This window comes from Lampetra planeri, chromosome 32 (assembly GCF_965212315.1).
Source record: "Lampetra planeri chromosome 32, kcLamPlan1.2.h2, whole genome shotgun sequence".
Classification (NCBI taxonomy): domain Eukaryota; kingdom Metazoa; phylum Chordata; class Hyperoartia; order Petromyzontiformes; family Petromyzontidae; genus Lampetra; species Lampetra planeri.
In genome coordinates, this window is record NC_136138.1 from 7,614,033 (window position 1) to 7,637,684 (window position 23,652).

Here is a 23,652-nt window from a genome sequence, read left to right on the forward strand (position 1 = left end):
TTAATGCATTACACATAGGTGTGCACATGCAATGTGCCAGATACTGGCAAAGTATCAGCAACCACATGATAAAACACTGAACCATTACCTCCGCTCTCAAGTTTCCGAGATGGTTAATCCATTGCGACGCAAGAGCGAAACGTATCCTTTCTATAGTCACAATGAAATCATTACATCCAGCGATCCATGAATGAAACTTTAGCCTCAAATGGGCTGGTGCACTCTTTTTCCATACCCCCACCCCACACCCCCCCCCCCCCACTTTCAAATGGCCTAAAGATGAAGTGGGGAAATCTATGAAAGATATAAATGGCAATTTGCACAACGTGTGCATAAAGGCTGCACACTCAGGACTCAAGAGTTAATCAATATAATAGGAAAAATGTCACCAAAGGATGGTGTGGGGATATTACCTGGAGCTCACACCAAGCTACTTCAACTCCTGTCTCTGTATCCAGCCCTTTGTAAACAGTCTTGAAGGAGCCCCTTCCCAACTCTATGTCAAACTTCAGAAACCGGCCATCCGTCGAGGTGGCCACAGCTTTCATGCCATCTTCCTCCTCCTCCTCTTCCTCAGGGATACTGGGAGAGGCCACAGCAGTTGGCCCCACTTCTTTCTCTGTCCGCTCGGCGTCCGTGGCCGCATCCAATTTTTCGACAGCAGCAGCAGCAGCGCCTTCGCTCAGCTTTTCCTTGTTCACGTCCACCGAGCCAACCTCCTCCAGTTGCTGCGGTTGACTTTGCTGCTGCTGCTGTGGCTGCTGAATCTGGATGCACACAGCCTGAAGCAGAGGAGTCCTGCCTTCGAGCACCATCAGCTCGGCATCCAACACGTCCTTGAAGTGGGGGCCGGCAGCCAGCTCCCCGCCGAGTTCGCAAACGACGCCCCCTTCTTGTGGCTCCGCCGGCGTCACATCGAAGGCGTTGGGCAGGCTGGCAAGGGAGCGCAGGTCTTCGGCGGCCAGAGTCATGTTGGTGCTCTCGCAGATCACGCTCCGCCGGATGAAGCGGCCCCCGCCGGCGCCAAAACCTCCGCTGGCGAGGGCAGAGCTGCCACCGGTCAACGAATCCCGGTTGGCGTCGTGGCCGGCGGCCTTGGGCCTGAGCTTGGGCCTCATGACGGCGTCCGAAGAGGCGCGGCCTCTCATCGGCGGCAGGAGAGTGGGCGAGGATGGGCTCGGCTCGCTCCTCTCGCCACCGGCGACGTCGCCGCCGCCGCCGCCACCGCCGTCCGCACCCCGGCCCAGGTCGCCATCGGGCACCGGTCGAGTCAGTGATGACGACGAAGACGGGGAGGACGAGGAACGCGCCGGCGCAGCCGCCCCAGCAGCCTTGCTTTCGGCTGTCGACATGCCTCTCAGCTCATTTCCCAGTGCGTTTCCCTCCACGGTCATAGCCCGAGATTGAAGAAGCGATGGGATATGAAGAGGAGGAGGAGGTGGTGTTGGAGGAAGAGATTAAAGCGACAAGTCCACCTGTCCTTGGATTCGGGGAGAGGATGTGGGGCCCCGAGAGTAGTAGCGGTGGTGGGGTGGAGAGAACGCTGCGGATACACACACACAATAAAACAGTGAACAAACAGTGAACAAAAAAGGATGTGAAAATGAGTGAAAGGAAAACCACGGAACAGAAAAATGCAGTGAGCCCCATGATTAATATAATAACAGAAGCCCGTTTCTGACTTTGTTATTTACACACACAGGCGCAGCCGTTGAGTACCTCCTGTATAAACAAGCCACTATTTATACACAACATACATACACACACGACATACCTTGACTGTGTAAAGCAATAGGCTCCGTGTACAATACATGACATACGCAGCATAATCCTGTGTCTCCGAAGGTACAGTGTTCGTGTGGCTGCCAAGCATGCGCATAGCCCTGATGACGTTCACCTCAGATCAAACATGCAGTAGTATAGCCTCAACCCACAATACACATGCACCCGTTCACACACACACAAAGGAATTGAGAAGGTGCATAGAAACTCGCATACAGCGCCGCATACAAATACATTCACAAATAAATCTTGACTTAAAGCTTTCGTGACTGCAGGAATACATATTCTATGGATCTTTCGGTAAAGCCACGTAGATAGAAAAATAAGAAAAATATCAGACGTTTCGATCGCAACACAGGTGAAGACGATTGCTTGTGTAGCGATCGAAACGTCGTGATATTTTTCTATCTACGTGGCTTCACCGAAAGACCCATAGAACATACATTCACAAATAGTTATATGTGCACCAAATATGCACGTTATAATATATACATGCAAACACGTGTACAAATACTCACAAGTTCCAGTATTTTAAATGCATAGCAACACAATGAGCCATGCGGATTATAAAATTGTACGCGAATATACAACCCATCCTGTGAACATATTCATACATAATTACACACACATGTACAAACATTCATAGTAAGCACATAATAAATGTATACATATGAGGGCCGGCCCAAAATTCAGGGCACATTGGGTTATTTCATTTATTTTAACACTGGCATTAATTTTTCTAAAAAATTTCCTAAAGTTAATATTTATCTATTATCACTGTTAATATACATTTGTTATTCTTCATGTGGGGTAACCTCACATCCGTCATGTCCAAAAATCCACCACCAACTCTGAATGAATTGGGACAAAACGTAATTGACGACCGTTCAGAGATTACACCTGTAATCGTTACAACATGAAAATTCACACGTGCATTACTACTCAAGGAAAATCAGATTGAACATTTGTTCAGATAAATATAATAACCATGTGTCCTCACTTTTGGGCCACCCTGTATAACGCTTGGCCAATCTATGATTGGTTGAGGATTCCCCGCAATTTAAGGGTTGCGGATTTATTCAACCTCATCACGCCAGAATGTGATGTATACATACTCAAGCATTGAGTGCAAGATCATAGACATGATACATCATGATGATACATCATGCACACATTTACCTCGCGCTAACACCTACAAATACGCAGATACCTATATAGACACACGTACTGTGTTGTAATTATACGCCAGAATAGTTCAACTGTACTATAACCTACCCACACGAACTTCAGGAAATGATTTCAGAAGTAAACAAAGGCCGGCTGCAAAATGGAGCTAAAGATAGAGCAGAGCGAAACAAATGTCACGTACATTTATTTCACGCGAAAAAAAGGAAAATAATTGGAGGGAGACAACTGGAAAACGCAAAGGTTTACAGAACATATTGTTTCAAGCTGGACAAGGATAAATAACGTTGAAATAAAGAGGCTAGCGAGAACAGGCTGGAAGTGTCTTTCTTTTGGGAGGGATTTTAATGTGTTAACGGCAAAGCACTAAGTACATTGTGCTTAGGATTAGGAAAGTTTCCAATTGCCTACCGCGACATTTCTGGGATACGGACCCAGAAAACTGCGCGAAAACCTAAAAAAGTGCACAAATAGGAGCGAGGAGATATTTACTTTGCTGGGAATGACAACAAAATTAAGATAAAACACGTGGGATCAAAGAATAAAATCCAACTTAATAGGCACTGTCAAAAGTAAGTGGGGGGCTTGGGAAGGTGGGTTGACAGTCAGTCAATGGACCGTAGTGGCAATAGTGGCAGCAAAAATATGGATCATGCCCTCAAACGATATTGATGGAGCGATCAGAATATGAATTCTCCTGGAGGAATCCGCGAAGCTATAAAGCTCTTCCCAGATGTCCGATGAGATGAGCGAATGTGCAGGAGCGAGACGTGAAATGGCATCGCAAGCCCCCCCCCCCATCCCATCCCCAATCCAGCAGTGAGCAGATCACGGCTGTTCATGAAAGTGCACACATGTAGGTGATACTGTACATACACGAGCAAGTACACTCACACCATATTAGACACACGAGTCGAACACACCTAAAAATACCTCGGCATGCACATCTCACGGCCATTCAGGTTGTACACGCACGCCACCCACACATCACAGAAACATTTTGCGCATCGCATCGATAGCCAAATACGTTTCCTAACTACGTAATACACACACGGATATACTGCACCCAAACAACTGCACAATACACACACGGCGTATGCCTACATAGTACACACATTACACACATATCGGATACTCTCCGTAGACACACTGCACAATTACTGAGACACGCGTTACAATGCATACCAAATACATTACACACACATAAACATACCCAAGTATGCACACTGTACCTCAATGAAACCCACATACGACACATCGTTCACGTCTGACAATCATAGGGCCCTGCCAATCCACTGCTGGATGAGGGCCTCCCCACGCCGTGCGAGGCGTGAGGGTTAATCGACCACACTTCACCACGCCGGCCAGTGGCGGGTTTGGTCAATGTGTGTATGTGTGCGCAAACACATACACACACACAACATATACACACTCATAACACACACACACAACATATACACACTCATAACACACACACCACACACATTAAAAATACACACTCATAACACACACACAACACACACGCGCGCTGCACACAGGTCGACATTTGGACGCCATACACGAATCCACACAACATAACAATATACGTGTCGATATTCTACGAATTGCATGCAATACCAACACAACCACCACCACCAACCAATCCCAACCATCCCCGTATTGACCACAAACGGACACTGGGTGCCCGAAACGAGGAGAAAAAACACCACGCACACAACACACACCACACTACCCCACACACACACCACCACACACACAGCACCACACACATCACACACACACCCCCCACACCACCACTACAACACACCACCACCACACCACACCACCACCCCACACACACACCACACAACACACACACACACATACACACCCACACTACACACACATCTCGTTCAACGTGAACAGCCGACGTCGCGCGCTCTCACGTCAGTCAGGGCCGATGCGCCTCCGCCGTTGGCCGCGGTCGTCATCATCGCCTTGCCCGCAGCATGGTGGTGGTGGTTGGTTGTTGTTGGTGGTTGTTGTTGTTGGTGGTGGCTCGGGTTGATCGTTGGCGGTCGTCTCTCGGCCTCGTCCTCTCCCTGTCGGCCTCTACCTTGTGCGGATTTCGTGTCGGCCGCTCAAACGTTCAGTCACCGCGCTCACTCACTCCTCCTCGTTTTTTTGTTTTCTTCCTTCTCGGTCTAATAACGACGACGACGGCGACAATAACAATAATAATGATTACACGACGCGTTCACGACTGGTCCCACTGTGGCGTTTTTGTTCGTTCGTTCGTCGTTGTCGCTTTCTCCCTCCGCAGATCGCGTCTCTCTCCCCCGCCCGCCTCCTCGCTGCTCATTTAACGTCGTGGTGGTTGTGGAGAGGGGAGGGGGGCGGGCCCACGTGGTGACGTCACAGCGCGGTGACGTCACCACGTCACAGCGCGGTGACGTCAACACGTTACAGCGCGGCCATCTTAGGTAGGGGGGGAAGCGCATCACGCTGTGGTTCAGAAAGGGAATCTTGGCTGTCGCCTGATGATGCTGGTTGTAAAAAAATTTGATTCAAAGCTTTCGTGACTGCGGGGATTCATTTTCTTTGTTCTTTCGGTAAAGTCACGTAGAAGGGAAATAATAAAATAAAAACAATAAAATTCTCACGACGTTTCGATTGCAACACAAGCAATCGTCATCAGGTGTGAAAACCACAGCAATAATTTTTTTGAAAAAAGTGGCGTTTTTCCCCCACACCTAATGATGATTGCTTGTGTTGCAATCGAAACGTCGTGAGCATTTTATTGTTTTATTTGCATTATTTTATTATTTCCTTTCTACGTGACTTTACCGAAAGAACCAAGAATATGCTGGTTGTTGTTGTTAATTTGCCGGCGAAACGTCGTACGCTCGGATTGTAAATGTTGTAGTGGGTTTACTCTCCAACATGCCGGGGTGTGTGTGTGTGCTGTACCGGTAACGAATTGTCACGTTCTGTTTTGTGGCAAACATTACTAATTAGCTGTGGCGTGTTTAACGACACATTTATATTTATGTGCGACCGAACCCAAACACCACTTATGAGTATTCTTCTTAGGTTTTTTCGGTAAAGTCACGTAGAAAGTAAAATAAAATAAAAACAAAAATCACGACGTTTCGGAGGCAACACAAGTCTCCGTCATCAGGTGGGACCGTCACAGCCAGATTAGCTGTATCAAGTGAGGCAATGATTCAAGATGTAATCCCTTAAAAGCGAGTTGAGGGGGGAGGGAGAGGGAGGGGGGAGCTCATCAGACTATGGTAGCCAATGAAAGGAACGTATCGGGAGGGAGGGGGGGCGAGGCCAAAAGGGTGGGCGATGGACGTGGAAGCGCTTGTGCGCAAGCGGCCAATTACTGTGACGGTCCCACCTGATGACGGAGACTTGTGTTGCCTCCGAAACGTCGTGATTTTTTGTTTTTATTTTATTTTACTTTCTACGTGACTTTACCGAAAAAACCTAAGAAGATGATTCCTTGCAGTCACGAAAGCTTCAAATCTAGAATCACTTATGAGTAGTATAGATGTATGCTATAACAGTACAGTACCTGTACAGGGTGGTCCAGATTGTCTTGTGATGCTATTCATTTCTGTTTTAAATAAATATTACTTTAAAAAAAGTTTTAGATAATTAAATGGGGAGGTCGCAAGACATCTGGACCATCCTGTAAGCATATCCTTTACTTAATACCACATTATGAATTATCAGTAAGTCGAGACAAATTATATTTGGATTGCATCAAGCAATTCGGAATTTGAGACGATTTTAAATGTAACACATCTAGACTGTGTCATCAGATAAAATATCGTCTAGATTTGTTAAGTTTGAAAATATTGTTATATTTGAAGTAAATTATATTTAGAACACATAAAATATACATTTACATCAGCTTTGTTTCTTGACATAATACACAACCTATTCGCTTTCCAGATCATTTTTTTATCCAGCATTTGTTTAAGCAAGGAAACTGCAGCAGTTTATATATTACTGAGTCTCAGATGTCATTCATCAGACCATTCCATACAAACTGACCTCATTATTTTACAGTAAGTCATCAATGGCTACTTTTTTAAAAAAATAAGTGGGAGTAATATTAATAATCCAATAAAAACTTCAATTCTAGATTCATGTAAAATCATTTTAATAGTAATTCATACCGGTCTGAATAAAAAGTTATATCAAGGCGCTTAAAATAGAATGTTCATATAACCACAAACAAAACATAAATATTAATTTTAAATAAGTGACATAAATACACGACACCAGCTAATGCAGTAACACAAACCAATTTTACTTATAGCCAGAGTCCATTTAGAGTAACTTTTTTTGTAATGGAGACCTCAATGTTGATGGAAGGTGCGCATACGACGTTAGATCATCTTAGTAAAGTACAATGCATCTAAACTATTTTCTATCTTAGCAAGTAAAGCCCACTGAGCCATTAACTTATACTTGCTTTTTTGCCCGACCATGGATGGGTGTCTATTGCAGTAAATTTGAAATTTCAGAAAATCTGAAATATTCAATAGAAAAATTGTTCAGGTCATGATTATTAATGAGGGGGGGGGGGGCTGCCCCATGTGGAGTGACGTCACCCGCTCATGATTATTAATCAGGGGAGGGGTGCGACATGTGGAGTGACGTCACCCGCTCATGATTATTAATCAGGGGAGGGGTGCGACATGGGGAGTGACGTCACCCGCTCATGATTATTAATCAGGGGAGGGGTGCGGCATGTGGAGTGACGTCACCCGCTCATGATTATTAATCAGGGGAGGGGTGCGACATGGGGAGTGACGTCACCCGCTCATGATTATTAATCAGGGGAGGGGTGCGGCATGTGGAGTGACGTCACCCGCTCATGATTATTAATCAGGGGAGGGGTGCGGCATGTGGAGTGACGTCACCCGCTCATGATTATTAATCAGGGGAGGGGTGCGACATGGGGAGTGACGTCACCCGCTCATGATTATTCATGAGGGGAGGGGTGTGGGCGACCTTGTGCGTTCGTGTAAATGTCCACGCGGACATGAATATTGATTAAGGGGGCGGGGCTCTTTTGCAGTGACGTCACGCACGGATGTAGCACTGTGCTGCGTAGATTTATTTTTTACCGTCACTTTCTGCAAAGAAACGTCATATTTGAAGCGACGTTGCATAATGAATTATATAATTTAGCTCCACCTTCTGCGTTAGTGTAAAAATCCACCCACTCATGAATATTAATGAGGGGAGGTGGGCCTCATGTGGAGTGACGTCACGCGCGGGACACATTCTTAGCTCATTATCAGTAATTTTTAGAATAGGCCTCGACTTTAAATACCTGCTTAGCTACCGAGACTCTGCGGTCATTTGTATCGTCACATTTCAATCACAATTACACAATTTTAGTTCGATCGATTTGCGACATCTTGATTTTGCAAGTCCAATTAACCTCGCTACATCATCTCTATCATACAATATAACCCCCCCCCCTTCTGTTAACCTTAACCTACTCTTTGGTTCTTTCGGTAAAGTCAAAATAAATAAAATAACGTTCTTTGGTTCTTTTCGGTTAAGTCACGTCTAAAAATAAAATAATAAATTAAAATAACATATTACGACGTTTCGATTGCAACACAAGCAATCATCATCAGGTATAAAAGAAATAGCAACAAAAAATCTAACTAGAAAACTATAGACAGACATACAAGCAGACAGACATCACAACGGCACACAGAGAGAGGACACACATCGGCACAAAGAGAGGGGTTGTCTCTATGACGGTCCCTTAAATATAGAGAGGGGGGGCGAGAACGGAGAGAGGGAGGGGGCAGAGAGAATTAGCATATCAATGAGTGTACGCCAACGTACTGCTGCTGCTGCAAGTAAGATGACAATGTGGAACGCGCACGCAAAATTGAAAACTAGGAGACAGGCACACGAAAATTAAATAACCCAGCAAAATATCGAAATGTGATGTAATACAACACAGAGAGTCGGTTAACACACAATTAACGCATAGCCTGGTTGATTACGTGTTTCAAAATTTGCTAAGTTAGAATTTTAAGTGTGAAAATTCCAAAGAGAGGACACAGGCAGAGAGAACAAATAGCCAGAAAGAAAAAGGATAAGCTTAAAACTTCCCCGTAGAAGTGGTTCAATCTTAATTTAGGAGCTTTCGTGACTGCACGAAAGCTCCTAAATTAAGATTGAACCACTTCTACGGGGAAGTTTTAAGCTTATCCTTTTTCTTTTTTCGTGACTGCACGAAAGCTCCTAAATTAAGATTGAACCACTTCTACGGGGAAGTTTTAAGCTTATCCTTTTTCTTTCTGGCTATTTGTTCTCTCTGCCTGTGTCCTCTCTTTGGAATTTTCACACTTAAAATTCTAACTTAGCAAATTTTGAAACACGTAATCAACCAGGCTATGCGTTAATTGTGTGTTAACCGACTCTCTGTGTTGTATTACATCACATTTCGATATTTTGCTGGGTTATTTAATTTTCGTGTGCCTGTCTCCTAGTTTTCAATTTTGCGTGCGCGTTCCACATTGTCATCTTACTTGCAGCAGCAGCAGTACGTTGGCGTACACTCATTGATATGCTAATTCTCTCTGCCCCCTCCCTCTCTCCGTTCTCGCCCCCCCTCTCTATATTTAAGGGACCGTCATAGAGACAACCCCTCTCTTTGTGCCGATGTGTGTCCTCTCTCTGTGTGCCGTTGTGATGTCTGTCTGCTTGTATGTCTGTCTATAGTTTTCTAGTTAGATTTTTTGTTGCTATTTCTTTTATACCTGATGATGATTGCTTGTGTTGCAATCGAAACGTCGTAATATGTTATTTTAATTTATTATTTTATTTTTAGACGTGACTTAACCGAAAAGAACCAAAGAATAATTCCTGCAGTCACGAAAGCTCCTAAATTAAGAATAAAATAACGTGTTCTATTATTTAATTTCTTTTCTTTCTACGTGACTTTATCGAAAGAACCAGAGTAATTGCTGCAGTCACGAAAGCTTCAAATCAAGTTTGAACCTTAACCTAATTAAAATTGGTTGTAATTTCCAACCTTAAGGATGTTGACTAGTTTTTTCCCCCATATTTTAGCCAAGTCTCTCACGCTCTACCGGCATTTACATCATTTAAAACTGTAAGAGGATTTTTTTTTTGGGGGGGGGGGGGGGGGTTAGACCCCGTGAATATTAAATGTGTCGTTAAACCCGCCACCACCCGCCTGTCAATTAGTAAGGGTTGTCACGTTCAACGACACGCAACGACACATTTATATTTTGATTTAAAACTTTCGTGACTGCAGGGATTCATATTCTTGGTTGATGATTGCTTGTGTCGCAGTCGAAACGTCGTGATAATTTTTGTTTAATATTTATATTATTTTATTATTTCCCTTCTACGTGACTTTACCGAAAGAACCAAGAATATGACACATTTATATTTACGCGATCTAACCCCCCCCCCCAAAAAAAAAATGCCCCCCTCTATTATGAATAATTTTGGTCGCGAAAGCTCTATTTGTTAAAAATTTAAAAGCGACTCCACGCTGAACCACGTGTGCTCTTCACCGCTGCGACTTTATCCCCTGACCAACATGGCCGCCCTCATTTGCATATCGTTCAGCGCCCCCGTATACGAAGCGATGGGATTTTCCACGACCCTCTTTGTGTTTTTTTTTAGCCACTATTTCAGTACCCGAACTATAATAATGTAATTTTAATTATTGTTAATGTCTTTTTAGTTATTTTGGGGTTTTTTTCTATTCATCCAGCGGTGGATCGATCGCGGCTCGTGGATTGTACTTAAATACATTTTTACAAGTTTAAAAGTATGTGTCTGCATCGGCGTGTAAACTTAAGTGAGACTATTTAATCGTTGTTTAAAAATTTCCCGGTAATAAAACGTTATTAGAATTTTTTTAAAATTTAAACATTTGAAACGCCAACCGGCAAAAACCGTCGCATATGGCGACGCAATATGGCGACCCACCCCCCTGCGATTGTATTTCCCACAACGAATAAGCACCGCCACCCCTCCCGCCCACTCGCAACGCGCGCCCGTGATTGGCTCCCTCCACGGCATTACGCGGGGCGATGATAGCCAATCCACAACGTTGACACCCCCTATGCTTATACGAACTAGGAATTCAATTCCCGTTTTGCTTTAACACGTAGTATAAAGGCTTTCGTGACCAATTATTATCCATAATAAAAGGGTTTTTTGGGGGGTTAGACCGCGTAAAATGTGCGTCGTTAAAACCACCATTCGACACGTAGCAACTAACTAGCACTTGTTTTTCACGTGACCAACACTCATTTTTCCATTCTAACATTTTGATGGGAGTTTGTGCCCCTTAGAATTATGACATCTGGTTGATTCAATTTAATTCGACTGTACATCAGCAACCACTATGACTCCATTCGTTACGTCCTCTTGTACGTTATATCCTGTTTCGTTGCTTTTCGTGATATTTACATTAGATTTAACAATGCAGGGCTGCACTTGAAAAAAAAGTAGCTTTCAAAAAAATGCATGGAAATACGTTAAAATGATGCAGTTAATTGCAACATCAAAATGTCGTGAGTCTGTTGCCATCAGTGTGATCAATAACTCTTCAATGAATTTTTTTTTTGTACGTGCAAAGTGCCACCGCAAAACTCGTTAATAATTTACTTATCCAGGTCGTGTGACCTTTCATAGCTGTCATGCATTGGGGTTTAAAAAAAGAATGTGTCGGTAATTCGTCTTCTTATTTAACTGCCTTCATTAACTCGGCTACCATAAACACGCATTGAGTTAATGGCAGAACATGGGTGGGAGGTTATTTCCCAGCAGTAGGAAGTTCTAGGCTTATACCATAGAAGGGAAATAATAAAATATAAATATAAAACAATAAAAATTCTCACGACGTTTCGACTGCAACACAAGCAATCATCATCAGGTGTGAAATCCACAGCAAGATTTTTATTCTAATTTTCTTGCTGTGGATTTCACACATGATGATTGCTTGTGTTGCAGTCGAAACATCGTGAGAATTTTTATTGTTTTATATTTATATTATTTTATTATTTCCCTTCTACGTGACTTTACTGAAAGAACCAGGAATATGAATCCCTGCAGTCACGAAAGCTTTAAATAAAAATTTATATCATAGCGTTATTATATTCTCCCCGTGTTCAAAAGTGTAAACATTGTACAAGGTGGTCCGAATGTTTCGTGACTCCAAATGACCCCGAACGGGTGTTTTTTGACCTTTGCGTCTTCATTTCTTCTTTGTTATATAAGCCACACTTTCATATATTTTTGTTTTTAGATAATTAAATAGTGGTCACAAGAAATCTGGACCACACTGTAGCATTTCCACAACGTATCGTGGCAAATTTTTGTGGCAAGCACTGTTGTCCTTCCCCTGGCACCTCTAATTAGCAACACAAATTAAACGTAAATTCAAAGAAACTATTTTTTATTTAACAGGTAAGGCCCACTGAGCTATATAGCTCTTTTTCAGAAGCGACCTGGCCACAAATGATAGCTCAACTATTACGTGGAAATGTATAGCAACCAAAAACTCTAAATGCACGTTTCTAAATGTTCAGGGGAAAAAAAAACCAGACGACCCGGATGAAAATCCACACGACCACGGGGAGAACACGCAAACTCCAAATATACAGGCGTCCTGGTCAGGATTGAACCCATGACCTGCTGTGTATTAGGCAAGGGAGTTAACATCTCGCCACCGTGACACCCCACAATGTCTTGTGGATCTGTCTTATGGGGTTTTTAACTGCAAGGCTTGCCAATTTGTTTTGTACTCTTAGGTTGTTTCGGTAAAGTCACGTAGGTAACAGCTAAATTTAGCTGTGACGGTCCCACCTGAAGACGGAGACTTGTGTTGCCTCCGAAACGTCGTGATTTTATTGATTTATTTTTTATTTTATTTCCATTTTTTTTACCTACACGACTTTGCCGAAAAAACCTAAGAGTATGAATCCTTGCAGTCACGAAAGCTTCAAATCTATAATTAATTTGTTTTGTTAACAGGCACCAACCCCTATTTTTTTTATTCCCAGGACCTCGAGGGTGAATTCCCATTCATTTTTAAACAAAATAAATAAATATACGATGCCTCCACTGGCTCTAAAGAAAAAGTGTATAAATAGGCTGGGGCTCTTAGATCCTGTGTGTGGCTTTTTTCTTGTCTTCAGCTATGGGAGGGGGGAGGGGGGTTCTTTCTCGCTGAGAAAAAAAAGGTGTGCATTACAACAGGCTTGCTGGAAAAAAAACCCGAATGGTGGTCGCAATCTGAGCTAACTGTAAAGTAATGTTGACGTAATGCAACGTGACGGATCCACAGAATGCCCTGTGTGATGCACATGCCCTCTAGCGGTCCATGCAAAGCCGGGCCTTTGTTATACAAATTGTATAAAAAATGTCCACAAACATCCCACCTGATAATGGACGCTTGTGTTGCGCCCGAAACGTCGTGATTCATTTTATCTATACCTACGTGACTTTACCGAAAGAACCAAAGAGTATGGATTCCTGCAGTCACGAAAGCTTCAAATCAAGGAAGAAATAAAAACTTTAAAGTTAAGCCAGAGTCTTACCATAGTAAGACGCATTCAAATCTTGTAAAAACATTTTTTTATTCAAATCCAGACACAGACACAGTTAATGGATTTCGCCACTTTACAACGCAAAACAAGGGGGAATGTGTTTGAACGAAAGAGCCCCTTGAAAATTCGCGAATGAATGAATGAACGCGTCTCTCAACATCATATTCTTAGGTTTTTTCGGTAAAGTCACGTAGGTAAAACATCAAAATTAATGAAAATAAAATAAAAACAAAAACAAAAATCACGACGTTTCGGAGGCAGCTAATTCGGCTGTGACGGTCCCACCTGATGACGGAGACTTGTGTTGCCTCCGAAACGTCGTGATTTTTGTTTTTATTTTATTTTATTTTCATTAATTTTTATGTTTTACCTACGTGACTTTACCGAAAAAACCTAAGAATATGATTCCTTGCAGTCACGAAAGCTTCAAATCTAGAATTCTCAACATCATGTTGGTCTAAATTTTGATTTACAGCTTTCGTGACTGCGGAGATTCATATTCTTGGTTCTTTCGGTAAAGTCACGTAGAAGGGAAATAATAAAAGAATAAAAATATAAAACAATAAAATTCTCACGACGTTTCGACCACATCACCAGCAATCATCATCAGGTGTGAAATTCTCAAAAAATGTTTGCTGTGGATTTCCCACCTGATGATGATTGCTTGTGTTGCGGTCGAAACGTCGTGATAATTTTTAATTGTTTTATATATATATTTTTATTATTTCCCTTCTACGTGACTTTACCGAAAGAACCAAGAATATCATGTTGGTCGTCAAGGGTTAATTGACCATGGCGAAGTAAGTCGATTCGTAAAGCCGTTGGTGGTGGGCTAAGACGTGGGTAGACCTCACGCAAAAGAAGATAAAAAATAACTCAGCGGGCTTTACCTGGTAAGATACAAAAAAAAGTAAAGTTTTATTTGTGTACATTTTTAAGTGATTGGTTTACTTTTCGATTTAAAGCTTACGTGACTGCAGGGATTCATCTTCTTGGTTCTTTCGGTAAAGTCACGTAGAAGGGAAATAATAAAAATAAAACAATAAAATACAATTCTCACGACGTTTCGGCCACAACGCAAGCAGCCGTCCTCAGGTGAAGAACAGGGCTGTCGGAAAGACAGCGTCTGAATGAACACCACCACGCTTGGCAGCGTATATTTAAGCTGGGTTAGAGAAGGAGAGAACATTGACATGTGTATCAGGCCTCCCCTCCCCCCCTCTCTGTCCAATGCGTTGTCGTGTGCAGCAGTAGTTGCTTGCGCACAACCGCGTCCAAGCCGTCGTCCATCCTTTTGGCCCCGCCCCCCTCCCCCTCCCGATGCGTTGTACGTGGCACTCCGTGCCGTCTTTGAGCCCCGCCCCCCTCCCTCCCGATACGTTCCATTCATTGGCTACCACATTCTGATGAGCTCCCCCCCCCCCTCTCCTCCCCCCTCAACTTGCTTTTAAGGGATTACATCTTGAATCATTGCCTCACTTGATGCAGCTAATCTGGCTGTGACGGTCCCACCTGATGACGGAGACTTGTGTTGCCTCCGAAACGTCGTGATTTTTATTTTATTTTATTTTTATTAATTTTGATGTTTTACCTACGTGACTTTACCGAAAAAACCTAAGAACTTGACAAAGGAATTTGCATATCAACAGATATGCAAATTCATTTGTCAAGGCTCTGTATTTATTATGTTTTATTTTAATTATTTTATTATTTCCTTTCTACGTGACTTTACCGAAAGAACCAAGAAGATGATTGGTTTACCTTTCCTAGACTGTGCACTCCTATTGTGTTTTTGTATTGTTTGTTGTTGTAGCGTTCTGACCCGCCTCTACTGGACATGTGTGAAAAAGCTTTATAGCTCATCGGATTCCTCCTGTATATATTCATATTCTGATCGTGAGTACTATACTGTATTGAGGGACAGGCCGAATGTTCCTTGATGGAAAGGCATGGGAAAACATTCATACAACAGTGGGTTGACAAAGAGCTGCGATCATTATATAGACATTCATATAGTAATAATTTACAGACCTTTTTTAATCTATTGCTGGATGGACTCTTTTCCATGCTATGTATTGTTATTAATTATTTTGTGATACTGTACTGCCGTGTTGACGGTGATGCAACAAGCACAATTATTCAAAGTAACTCAACATATTCGTTCATAACACTGCATTGACATTGGAAAACATATAAAAGGTGTCGTTTCGGGGCAATTTAACCCTTCTCAATAGCACTTAAAGACTAGTGAGTGAGAGGTGGTAAAATGGGGAAGAGCCAGGATTCCATAATGCAGGTTTTTTTGGGGGGTTAGATCGCATAAATATAAATGCGTCGTTAAACCTGCCACCACCACTCGACACAGCCACTTAGTAAGGTCTGTCACGGAAATAAAACATGCCAATTAGTGACTAGTTCAGCACACCTGTGTGTTGGAGAGTAAACCCACAACATTTACAATTCGAGTGCGACGTTTCGCAAGTAATTACAACGAGCATCATCAGACGGACAGCCAGATTTGTGGAGATATTCAGTTTCGTTCCTTAAATATAGGGATAGACGAGATGACGTCTCTTCTAAGCCCTTCACGTGCGAAGGGGGAGGGGGGTAATGCATGCATAAGAATTACAATGGGTATGCACTACCGACACAAAAATGTGCATGCACTTTATGCATGCCCATTGAATGTTCTTGTACCCTCCTGTCGTTTGCGTGTGTAATACCGTTGAGGACTCTTGGACACCCGGGGTTGAGGCACACGTATTTATTCCGCAACAGTTGTCACAACCGCGGACATACAATACTGGAGGGGGTATCGGCCCCCTCACCCGGCTAGCTGGGAATACACTGCTAGCTATCTCTGACCTACCTCCTAGTCCTCCACTAACGGGCTAGGGGAGGCTGTCTGGCCTGACACTGGTAAGTCGGGCTACGGTACCCGGAGTCCCAGATCACTAGCTCTGGTTCTCGGGACCACGCCGCTGGCTCGGTCCTGCGCGGCCCTGACAAGGGCGGCGTCCCAGGGGAGTCCAGGGCTCTAGCTAGACGATCTTCGGTCTTCACTGGTTTAGCTTTAACATTCTGCCCCGAGCCCTCTGACACATCCCCCTTTATACTCAACCCCCGCTGAGGGGTGGGGCCCGGGGCTGCCTGGTGCGGACGTCGTTGAGAGCACCCCCCCCCCCGTGCACTCACGTAGCCCCGCCCACTGTGTTTGTTTCCCATAAGCTGCCATGCATAACGGCTCTCTCTCTAACACCCCTACACGTGCAATAAAATAGCAGCTAAACCTGCTATTGTCTCTTCACAGGAAATCTACATTGACGTACGGTGACCTGCATCGTCATGCGGCCAGGATTCGTTCAGCTATCACTCAAACTCGCTTGATCACGATGTGTCTCGTCAATGCATTCAAGAAAGGCGATCATCATTCTTAATTTTGGGATGCCACGGAAGCTCTCCGATTTTAGAATGAAAGGTGACATTGGAAACATGGGTCTCGAATATGACAACATGCGCCCTCCACCCCCCCAAAACAAAAAATCTTGCCGAAATATGGATCCAGAATTGTTGTCTCTTGTTTCATTCAAAGAGGTTTTTGTTCTGAGCAAACAGGCACAATCGGGTAAAGTGTTGAATGCGTTCTGCTGTACTTCCAAATTTCCTTTGGCACAATTCACAAGGGGTACTGGAGGTTAAACTAAGTTTGTAAATGCTGCCTTTGTGAAGTTTTCCCTTTGTAGTGCGGCGGTGTTTAGAAGTAACAATCTGGTAGTTCTGGTTTACAAAAAACCAACAACTTCAGCATACATAATTAAATCGCATATATTGTACTGTATACATATACAGCGAAACAATAATGGCCTTTGTCGACCCACTGCTCAATGAAGGCCTCCCCACGACAATTCGGTCATGGAGGCTCTTGGGCCATACTTCACCGTGCTGCTTCGCGAGGATTGGTGAAGGGGAGTTGGCGGCAGGTAACAGGACCAAGTTCACATATCGCTCGCTACTTATGTTAGCCATGGCCTGGAATTGTCGGTGGTGGTACACAAGTAACCTTTTTTATTTTGGCTAGCCATCGAACAAAGACCGTCACTGCATCGCACGCTTTCAGGTGCGCTTCTGCGGCCGTCTGGAACGCTCTCTTCCTTCCTATATATGGAAGCCACAGGAGCTATGCACTTTTAAATCATCTCGTTTGAAAACACATTTTTTTTAGAACTGCTTTTGTTTAGTTTGTTGTCCTTCCCCCACGGTTGGCTACGCACGGTGCAAAAGAAGTTCAACATAGTGCATATAAATTGTTTGGAGAATGAACAGTAAAGAGTTAGTGCAGACTACAGTAGTATATAAGTCTGTGTTTCTCGCCCAAACACCAATGCACCATTTGTTATCTATTTCCCCGCACTTCGTCTTCTGCCAGGTTTCAGGGCGAACTGCCTTAAAATGCGAGGAGACTTTCCCAAATGTTATCTTTGATCAACTCGGCTCCCGCACCTTAATCTTGCCCAACAGTTTCACGTCAACATCAACGGCCACAGCCCCAGACAACAACAAAAACACTATTTTGTGTCCGTGAATTCTCACAATCCTTGTGTGGCAAAGACCACACTGATGCCGAGGCAGGTGCCCCCCTTAAATATTTTAGCCCTGGTACTGCCGCTCAAAAAACTCAGGCAATGACATTGATAACAGTAAGCACAACTAAATCTTTTGATTTAAAGCTTTCGTGACTGCAGGGATTCATATTCTTAGTTCTTTCGGTAAAGTCACGTAGAAGGGAAATAATAAAATAACATAAAACAATACAAATTCTCACGACGTTTCGACTGCAACACAAGCAATCATCATCGGGTGTGAAACGTCGTGATAATTTTTATTGTTTTATATTTATATAATTTAATTATTTCCCTTCTACGTGACTTTACCGAAAGAACCAAGAATACAACTAAATCTGTTATCATGCCAGTTCTTGTTTCTTGCCTTCTCTTTGATCCCCCCTCTCCTTGACCATGTGTCTCTCCATGTGTATCTGTGTGTGTCTGTCTTCACATATTTGTTAACGAGGAAAAAGATGCTGGAAGGTGACACTGACGGCTGCTCTGTGCTTCCAGTGTTCAGAGGCCTGTTTAAGGCGCTGCTCCGGCTGGAGCACGCCATGTACCACACACGTGTCGGTGATGTGCGCGTCTTCTTCGAACGCTGGGGAGCCGGACAAGCCCCTCTCTGTACCAGCGTGGACGGCACCCTCGTGTTCACCTTCTGAAGCGCTCGCTCGTCACCGTGGCGTGCGCGATGACCACCACCACCACGTGGCTTTTCTGTCGTGTTGTGCGTGGTGCTTTTAGCGCCACAGCGCGTGGATTTGTAGCGTTTATTTTCATTTGTTTGCTGGTGACTTTGTGTATTTCATATCGGAATCGCCTCCAGTGATTTTGCTGCTGGCGGCAATAAAAGTTGTTAAAAGTCAAAAGTCTCTCTTTGTCTGCCTGCTTCTCTGTCTCTATGTCACTGCATCTACGCATCCCAATGTTCTAGTGTTCTCCCACGTTAATTTCCACTTCATTTATTTTAATAACATCTCATTGCTGCATATTCTCACGGGTTCACGTAATCTGCGACAAACGTGATGCTATGAGCAGCATAAGCCTGATGTACTGTCCGCACGCAATCCTTGAATGACGTTGGGAATTTAAAAAAAATGTAAAATAAGTTCGCGGTTTTCCTTTTTATAGAATCTCATTAAACTCTCTTTGCTAGTCCCTCGTGTATTTTGCATGTTGTTACACAACAAATACCCATTGCACGATAGGCATAAACCTCAATAGTAGAACAAGTGAGTGCACTACGCTATGAGCTCGGGTGACCTGTGTTCAATTCCTGGCCACAGTTGACAGCAGTGGTGAGTGACATCTGAACCGGCCCTGGGACGACTCCATGTCCACACACCCACGCTGTCCAGCATTGCAAAGTATGGTCAAACAACCCAATGACCCAATTGTTTGATACGGTTTTCGAGAGGCTTTCAATGCAGCAGTGAGTTGACAAATGAGCTGTGAACAATCATTCCTATTTTAAGTAAAATAAAGCTTTGGTTCTTTCCAAGTAAGGACTAATAATGCTGTTTCACTTAATTACACAACCAACGTGCCATGAAGTTATGTAGCACCGCCGTTAACAATCGCAACCTTTGAAGTGACTTCATGAGAAAAAAAATAGGCGCGGAGATAAGCACGCAGATTATTCCAATTAATGTGTTACCAAATCCATACATTATTGTCAACTCGCAGGCTTTTTCTCGCATTTGGCCAGCGTCCAAGATCTACAGTATAGCTGCATAGTTGAGCATCTGGAAATAATGACTGCAGGCTAAAGCAATGGTGGCAGGCCACAAGTGCAACAGCAACAGTGGCCAAGCAATTTCTAAAGTTTCTATCAGACGTTCAATGTCGACCGCCTTTCACTACAACAACAACCGACATTCGCCACTAAGTGGCGGAGACGTCCCCACGGCGCTTGTGCCAGGCTATGTGCACGTTAATGCCACGTGAAGTGTCGAACGCCTGCTGGCGGGAGGTCACGGGGCAGGTTCCATGGGTGGACTGACTGAGATGACCGAGATGACAGGCCGAGTTGCTGTGTTTTAGTCACCCGGCGCTCCACTCGTTGTTGTGAGTGTCGCTCCTCCGCCCTCCGTTGTTGTTGGAGGGCGACTGCCTCCAACTGCCCAGTAGCAGCGTCCTTCACGAGCCTCCTCCACAGAGGCCGATCTTGACACCGCTGGTACCAGTCATCGGCAAGTCCACTCAGCTCCACGTCCTCCTGTACCACATCACTCCATCCCTTCTCTAGCCCGTGCAGCGCCCGTTTAGCCCCCTCGATCCGGCCAAACAAAAGCTATTTAGGCATACGGTGGCTGGGCATGCGGGCTACATGACCCAGCCAACGCAGCCTTGCCTGCCAGAGGAGATCACCGATGGGACTTGTCCAGATCTTTCAAGGATTTGTTTGCTCCTCACACAACCCAGCCTGGTTAAACCCGGGATGGATCGTAGGCAGGGCCACCCTAAATGTTTCTAACCATGTACATGTACATACACATCATGTACGCGTAGAGCAGCCTTGATTCAATCAGCTGCCGCGTGAGGGCCTCTCAAAGTTCGTGTGGGTCGTGGGGTGGTTATTCGACTGTCGTGCACCACGTTGGTCAGTGCAGAGTGGGAACGCAGAGGGATATAGATGTGGAAGCATAGCAGTATAATACAACAATTCATATCTATGGGACTTGTTTACCATTATCAAAGTATGAAAAGTAATAGGTTTTACCCTTTCTAGCAATAAAACAGGTGTTGAGGTTTTCAAACACCAGATAAATACCCTTTTGCAAGCAATCAAGTCTGCATTAAACACACGTACTTGTGGTGAACACGCAAACTCTGATTATAGTATGCGCATTGTATTTTAAACTGATTCGCCTACACCAGAGAGACCGTCTAGATTTGAAGTTTTCGTCACTGCGGGAAAACCACACTCTTTGGTTCTTTCGGTAAAGTCACGTAGTTATAAAATAAGTTAAATCACGACGTTTCGGGCGCAACACAAGCAGCGTTCGTCATCAGGTGGGAAAACTACAGCAAGAAACAGCGGACGCTTGTGTTGCGCCCGAAACGTCGTTATTTAGTTGACTTTATAGTTTATACCTACGTGACTTTACCGAAAGAACCAAAGAATAGAGACAATCTTCTTTATGGCCTTGTCGCAGAATGAAACAATTCGTTTTCTGCTGCATTTTCCCTGTCCGCCGTTCCGCAAATGTATTCCTAGCAGCAGCAGCGGCAGCCTGCGACACACCTGTTCCATTTACGGCTGGTGATCGCTTTATTATCCACGCAACTGTTCAGGCTTAACATCCCCAGTGCTCAGCTTCTGAGAATCGAGGAGACGGGGAGGTGGTGGGGGGGGTGCATTCCGGGTTGATGTGGTCGTGCCAAGATGACGCTCGTGTGTGCAGTTGTGTGTCTGTGTGTGTAGTTGTGTGTGTGTGTTGTGTGTGTGTTGTGTGTGTGTAGTTGTGTGTGTGTTGTGTGTGTGGTGTGTGTGTCTGTGTGTAGTTGTGTGTGTAGTTGTGTGTGTCTGCGTGTGTAGTTGTGTGTGTGTTGTGTGTGTCTGTGTGTGTCTGCGTGTGTAGTTGTGTGTGTCTGCGTCTGTAGTTGTGTGTGTCTGCGTGTGTAGTTGTGTGTCTGTGTGTGTGTGCGGTAGTGTAGTGGTTAGCGCGCTGCGCTACGAACCTGGCGCCCGAGTTCGATTCCCGCTCACGGCCATCACCAGTGACGATTATCTGAACTGCTCCTAAACCCCCTCCTAGGTCGACTCAGCCTCAAATGGGTACCTGGTGCGGTGTGTAAACATCGCCACTGGGGGGAGACAAAGGCGGCCGGGCGTGGTTTTGGCCACCCACCCCCCTCGTGTGCCGTGCCGGCCTTCATAGGTGCTCGCTAACAGCACTTGCCCCTACAGTCTGTTACAGGCTATACGGGGGAGGGGGGGGATATTTGTCTTTGTGTGAATCCTTTCAGTGACACCTAAAGGGGGATTCCAGCGTCAAGTCATTCCGCTGTTTTCGTGTGCGAGCGGCAGTGTGTGTGTGCTTCAAACGACGAGATAAATGGCTTCATCTCTGGTCAAATAGACAGAGCCCATTGTTAAAGGGCAAGGTCTCAATAGGGCCACAACGTTTGAGTGTGACAAGCGGACTGACTCGAGGCGGGGACGGTGATTGTCGCTTTTTTTTTGGTTGCAAACGGGGGGGAAGAGACAAACGCCGATGAGAGGCGAAATGACTTCGCTGGAAGAATTGGCCAGCGGTGAAAATAGTTTAAAGACGCCGTGATCGCTTGGCATTTCGAAACAGGGTGATGTATGGCTTTATACCAGCGCACCGCATCTTTTCAGTTCGCACGAGCGAAGCATGGGTTTTGACCACCATGCGTACAAAGAAAAGAATCACAGGTGTTATAGGCTTGCAGCGTGTTGTTACGCAGCCAGCAGTGGACGATGCAGTAAAATCCGTTGTATTGCACTATCAACTTCTATACTCCCCGTCATCAAGCAACCGGCACGGACCAGCCTGGTGAAGTATATTCTTAGGTTTTTTCATTTACTTGATACAGCTATCGTGGCTGTGGCGGTTCCACCTGAAGACGGAAGCTTGTGTTGCCTCCGAAACGTCGTGATTTTTATTTTATTTTACTTTTATTAATTTTAATGTTTTACCTACGTGACTTTACCGAAAAAAACTAAGAATATGAATCCTTGCAGTCACGAAAGCTTCAAATCTAGCGTGGTGAAGTTTGGCCAAATAAGCCCCGTGACCCATGGCGCGGAGAGGCGATTCATCCATCAGTGGATCGCCAAAGAGGGGCAGTCCACGTACGTGACCATGCCAGAGGCTATTCCGGGCTTTGCAAACGTTTTACATCGTTTTACCGCGTTTCACCACCTCCTCCCCCAATCTTCTCCGATCGCCAGGTCGCTGTAGGTATTGGTGTGGCCAGTATGTTGGCAGAGTGGAGTGTCACCGACCCCCACACCACCACCACCACCAGCCCTCGTACGGATGCTTGGGTTTTCTCCAGGTTTTCTCTGGCTTGTCCAGTTTCAATCTAAATTTGAAGGTTTCGTGACTGCAGGTTTTTGTCCAGTTTCACAAAGCCAGACACTCATTCGTGGAACTGGACACACATCCCAATGCGGGACCTTTTACAAAAAAAACATGGGTGGATAATTTTTATTATTGTCACTCACTATGGGTTAAAACTATAAAAATAGAACCTCCCTTTTCCACGGGAGGTATATACAGTACATTCAAATCATCGTGAGATGCAGTTGCAGTGAGACGCCCTATACTGTATATCCAAACTTTACATTCAAATGACAGTGCACGTAGCAACGATATGGCAATTAGTAAGACGAGAAGACCGGTACTGATGGTGGAATAACAGTAATAAACAATGAGTATTTGTATATTTAGCCTCATTTGTGCAAAAGTGCATCTCAT

The 23,652-nt window shown here is 44.5% G+C and overlaps 1 protein-coding gene and 1 long non-coding RNA gene across 14 annotated transcripts in view; one reads left to right on the forward strand and one right to left on the reverse strand.

Moving 5' to 3' along the window:
• LOC144729388 (uncharacterized) overlaps positions 1-5,359 on the reverse strand; it is a 133,297-nt gene extending 127,938 nt beyond the window's left edge. For all 13 annotated transcript variants that reach the window (XM_078609643.1, XM_078609642.1, XM_078609633.1 and 10 more), the window contains exons 1-2: positions 4,893-5,359; positions 414-1,543 (exon numbers count right to left, since the gene is read on the reverse strand). In XM_078609643.1, coding sequence (XP_078465769.1) covers positions 414-1,394 — 981 coding nt within the window. In that variant the 5' untranslated portion in view covers positions 1,395-1,543; positions 4,893-5,359. The remainder of the gene's footprint in view (positions 1-413; positions 1,544-4,892) is intronic.
• A 9,681-nt stretch (positions 5,360-15,040) lies between these two features.
• Positions 15,041-19,068, forward strand: LOC144729389 (uncharacterized). The gene is made up of 2 exons (XR_013587699.1): positions 15,041-17,070; positions 17,483-19,068. It is a non-coding gene; the product is annotated as an uncharacterized LOC144729389 (long non-coding RNA).
• Positions 19,069-23,652: the final 4,584 nt, after the last annotated feature.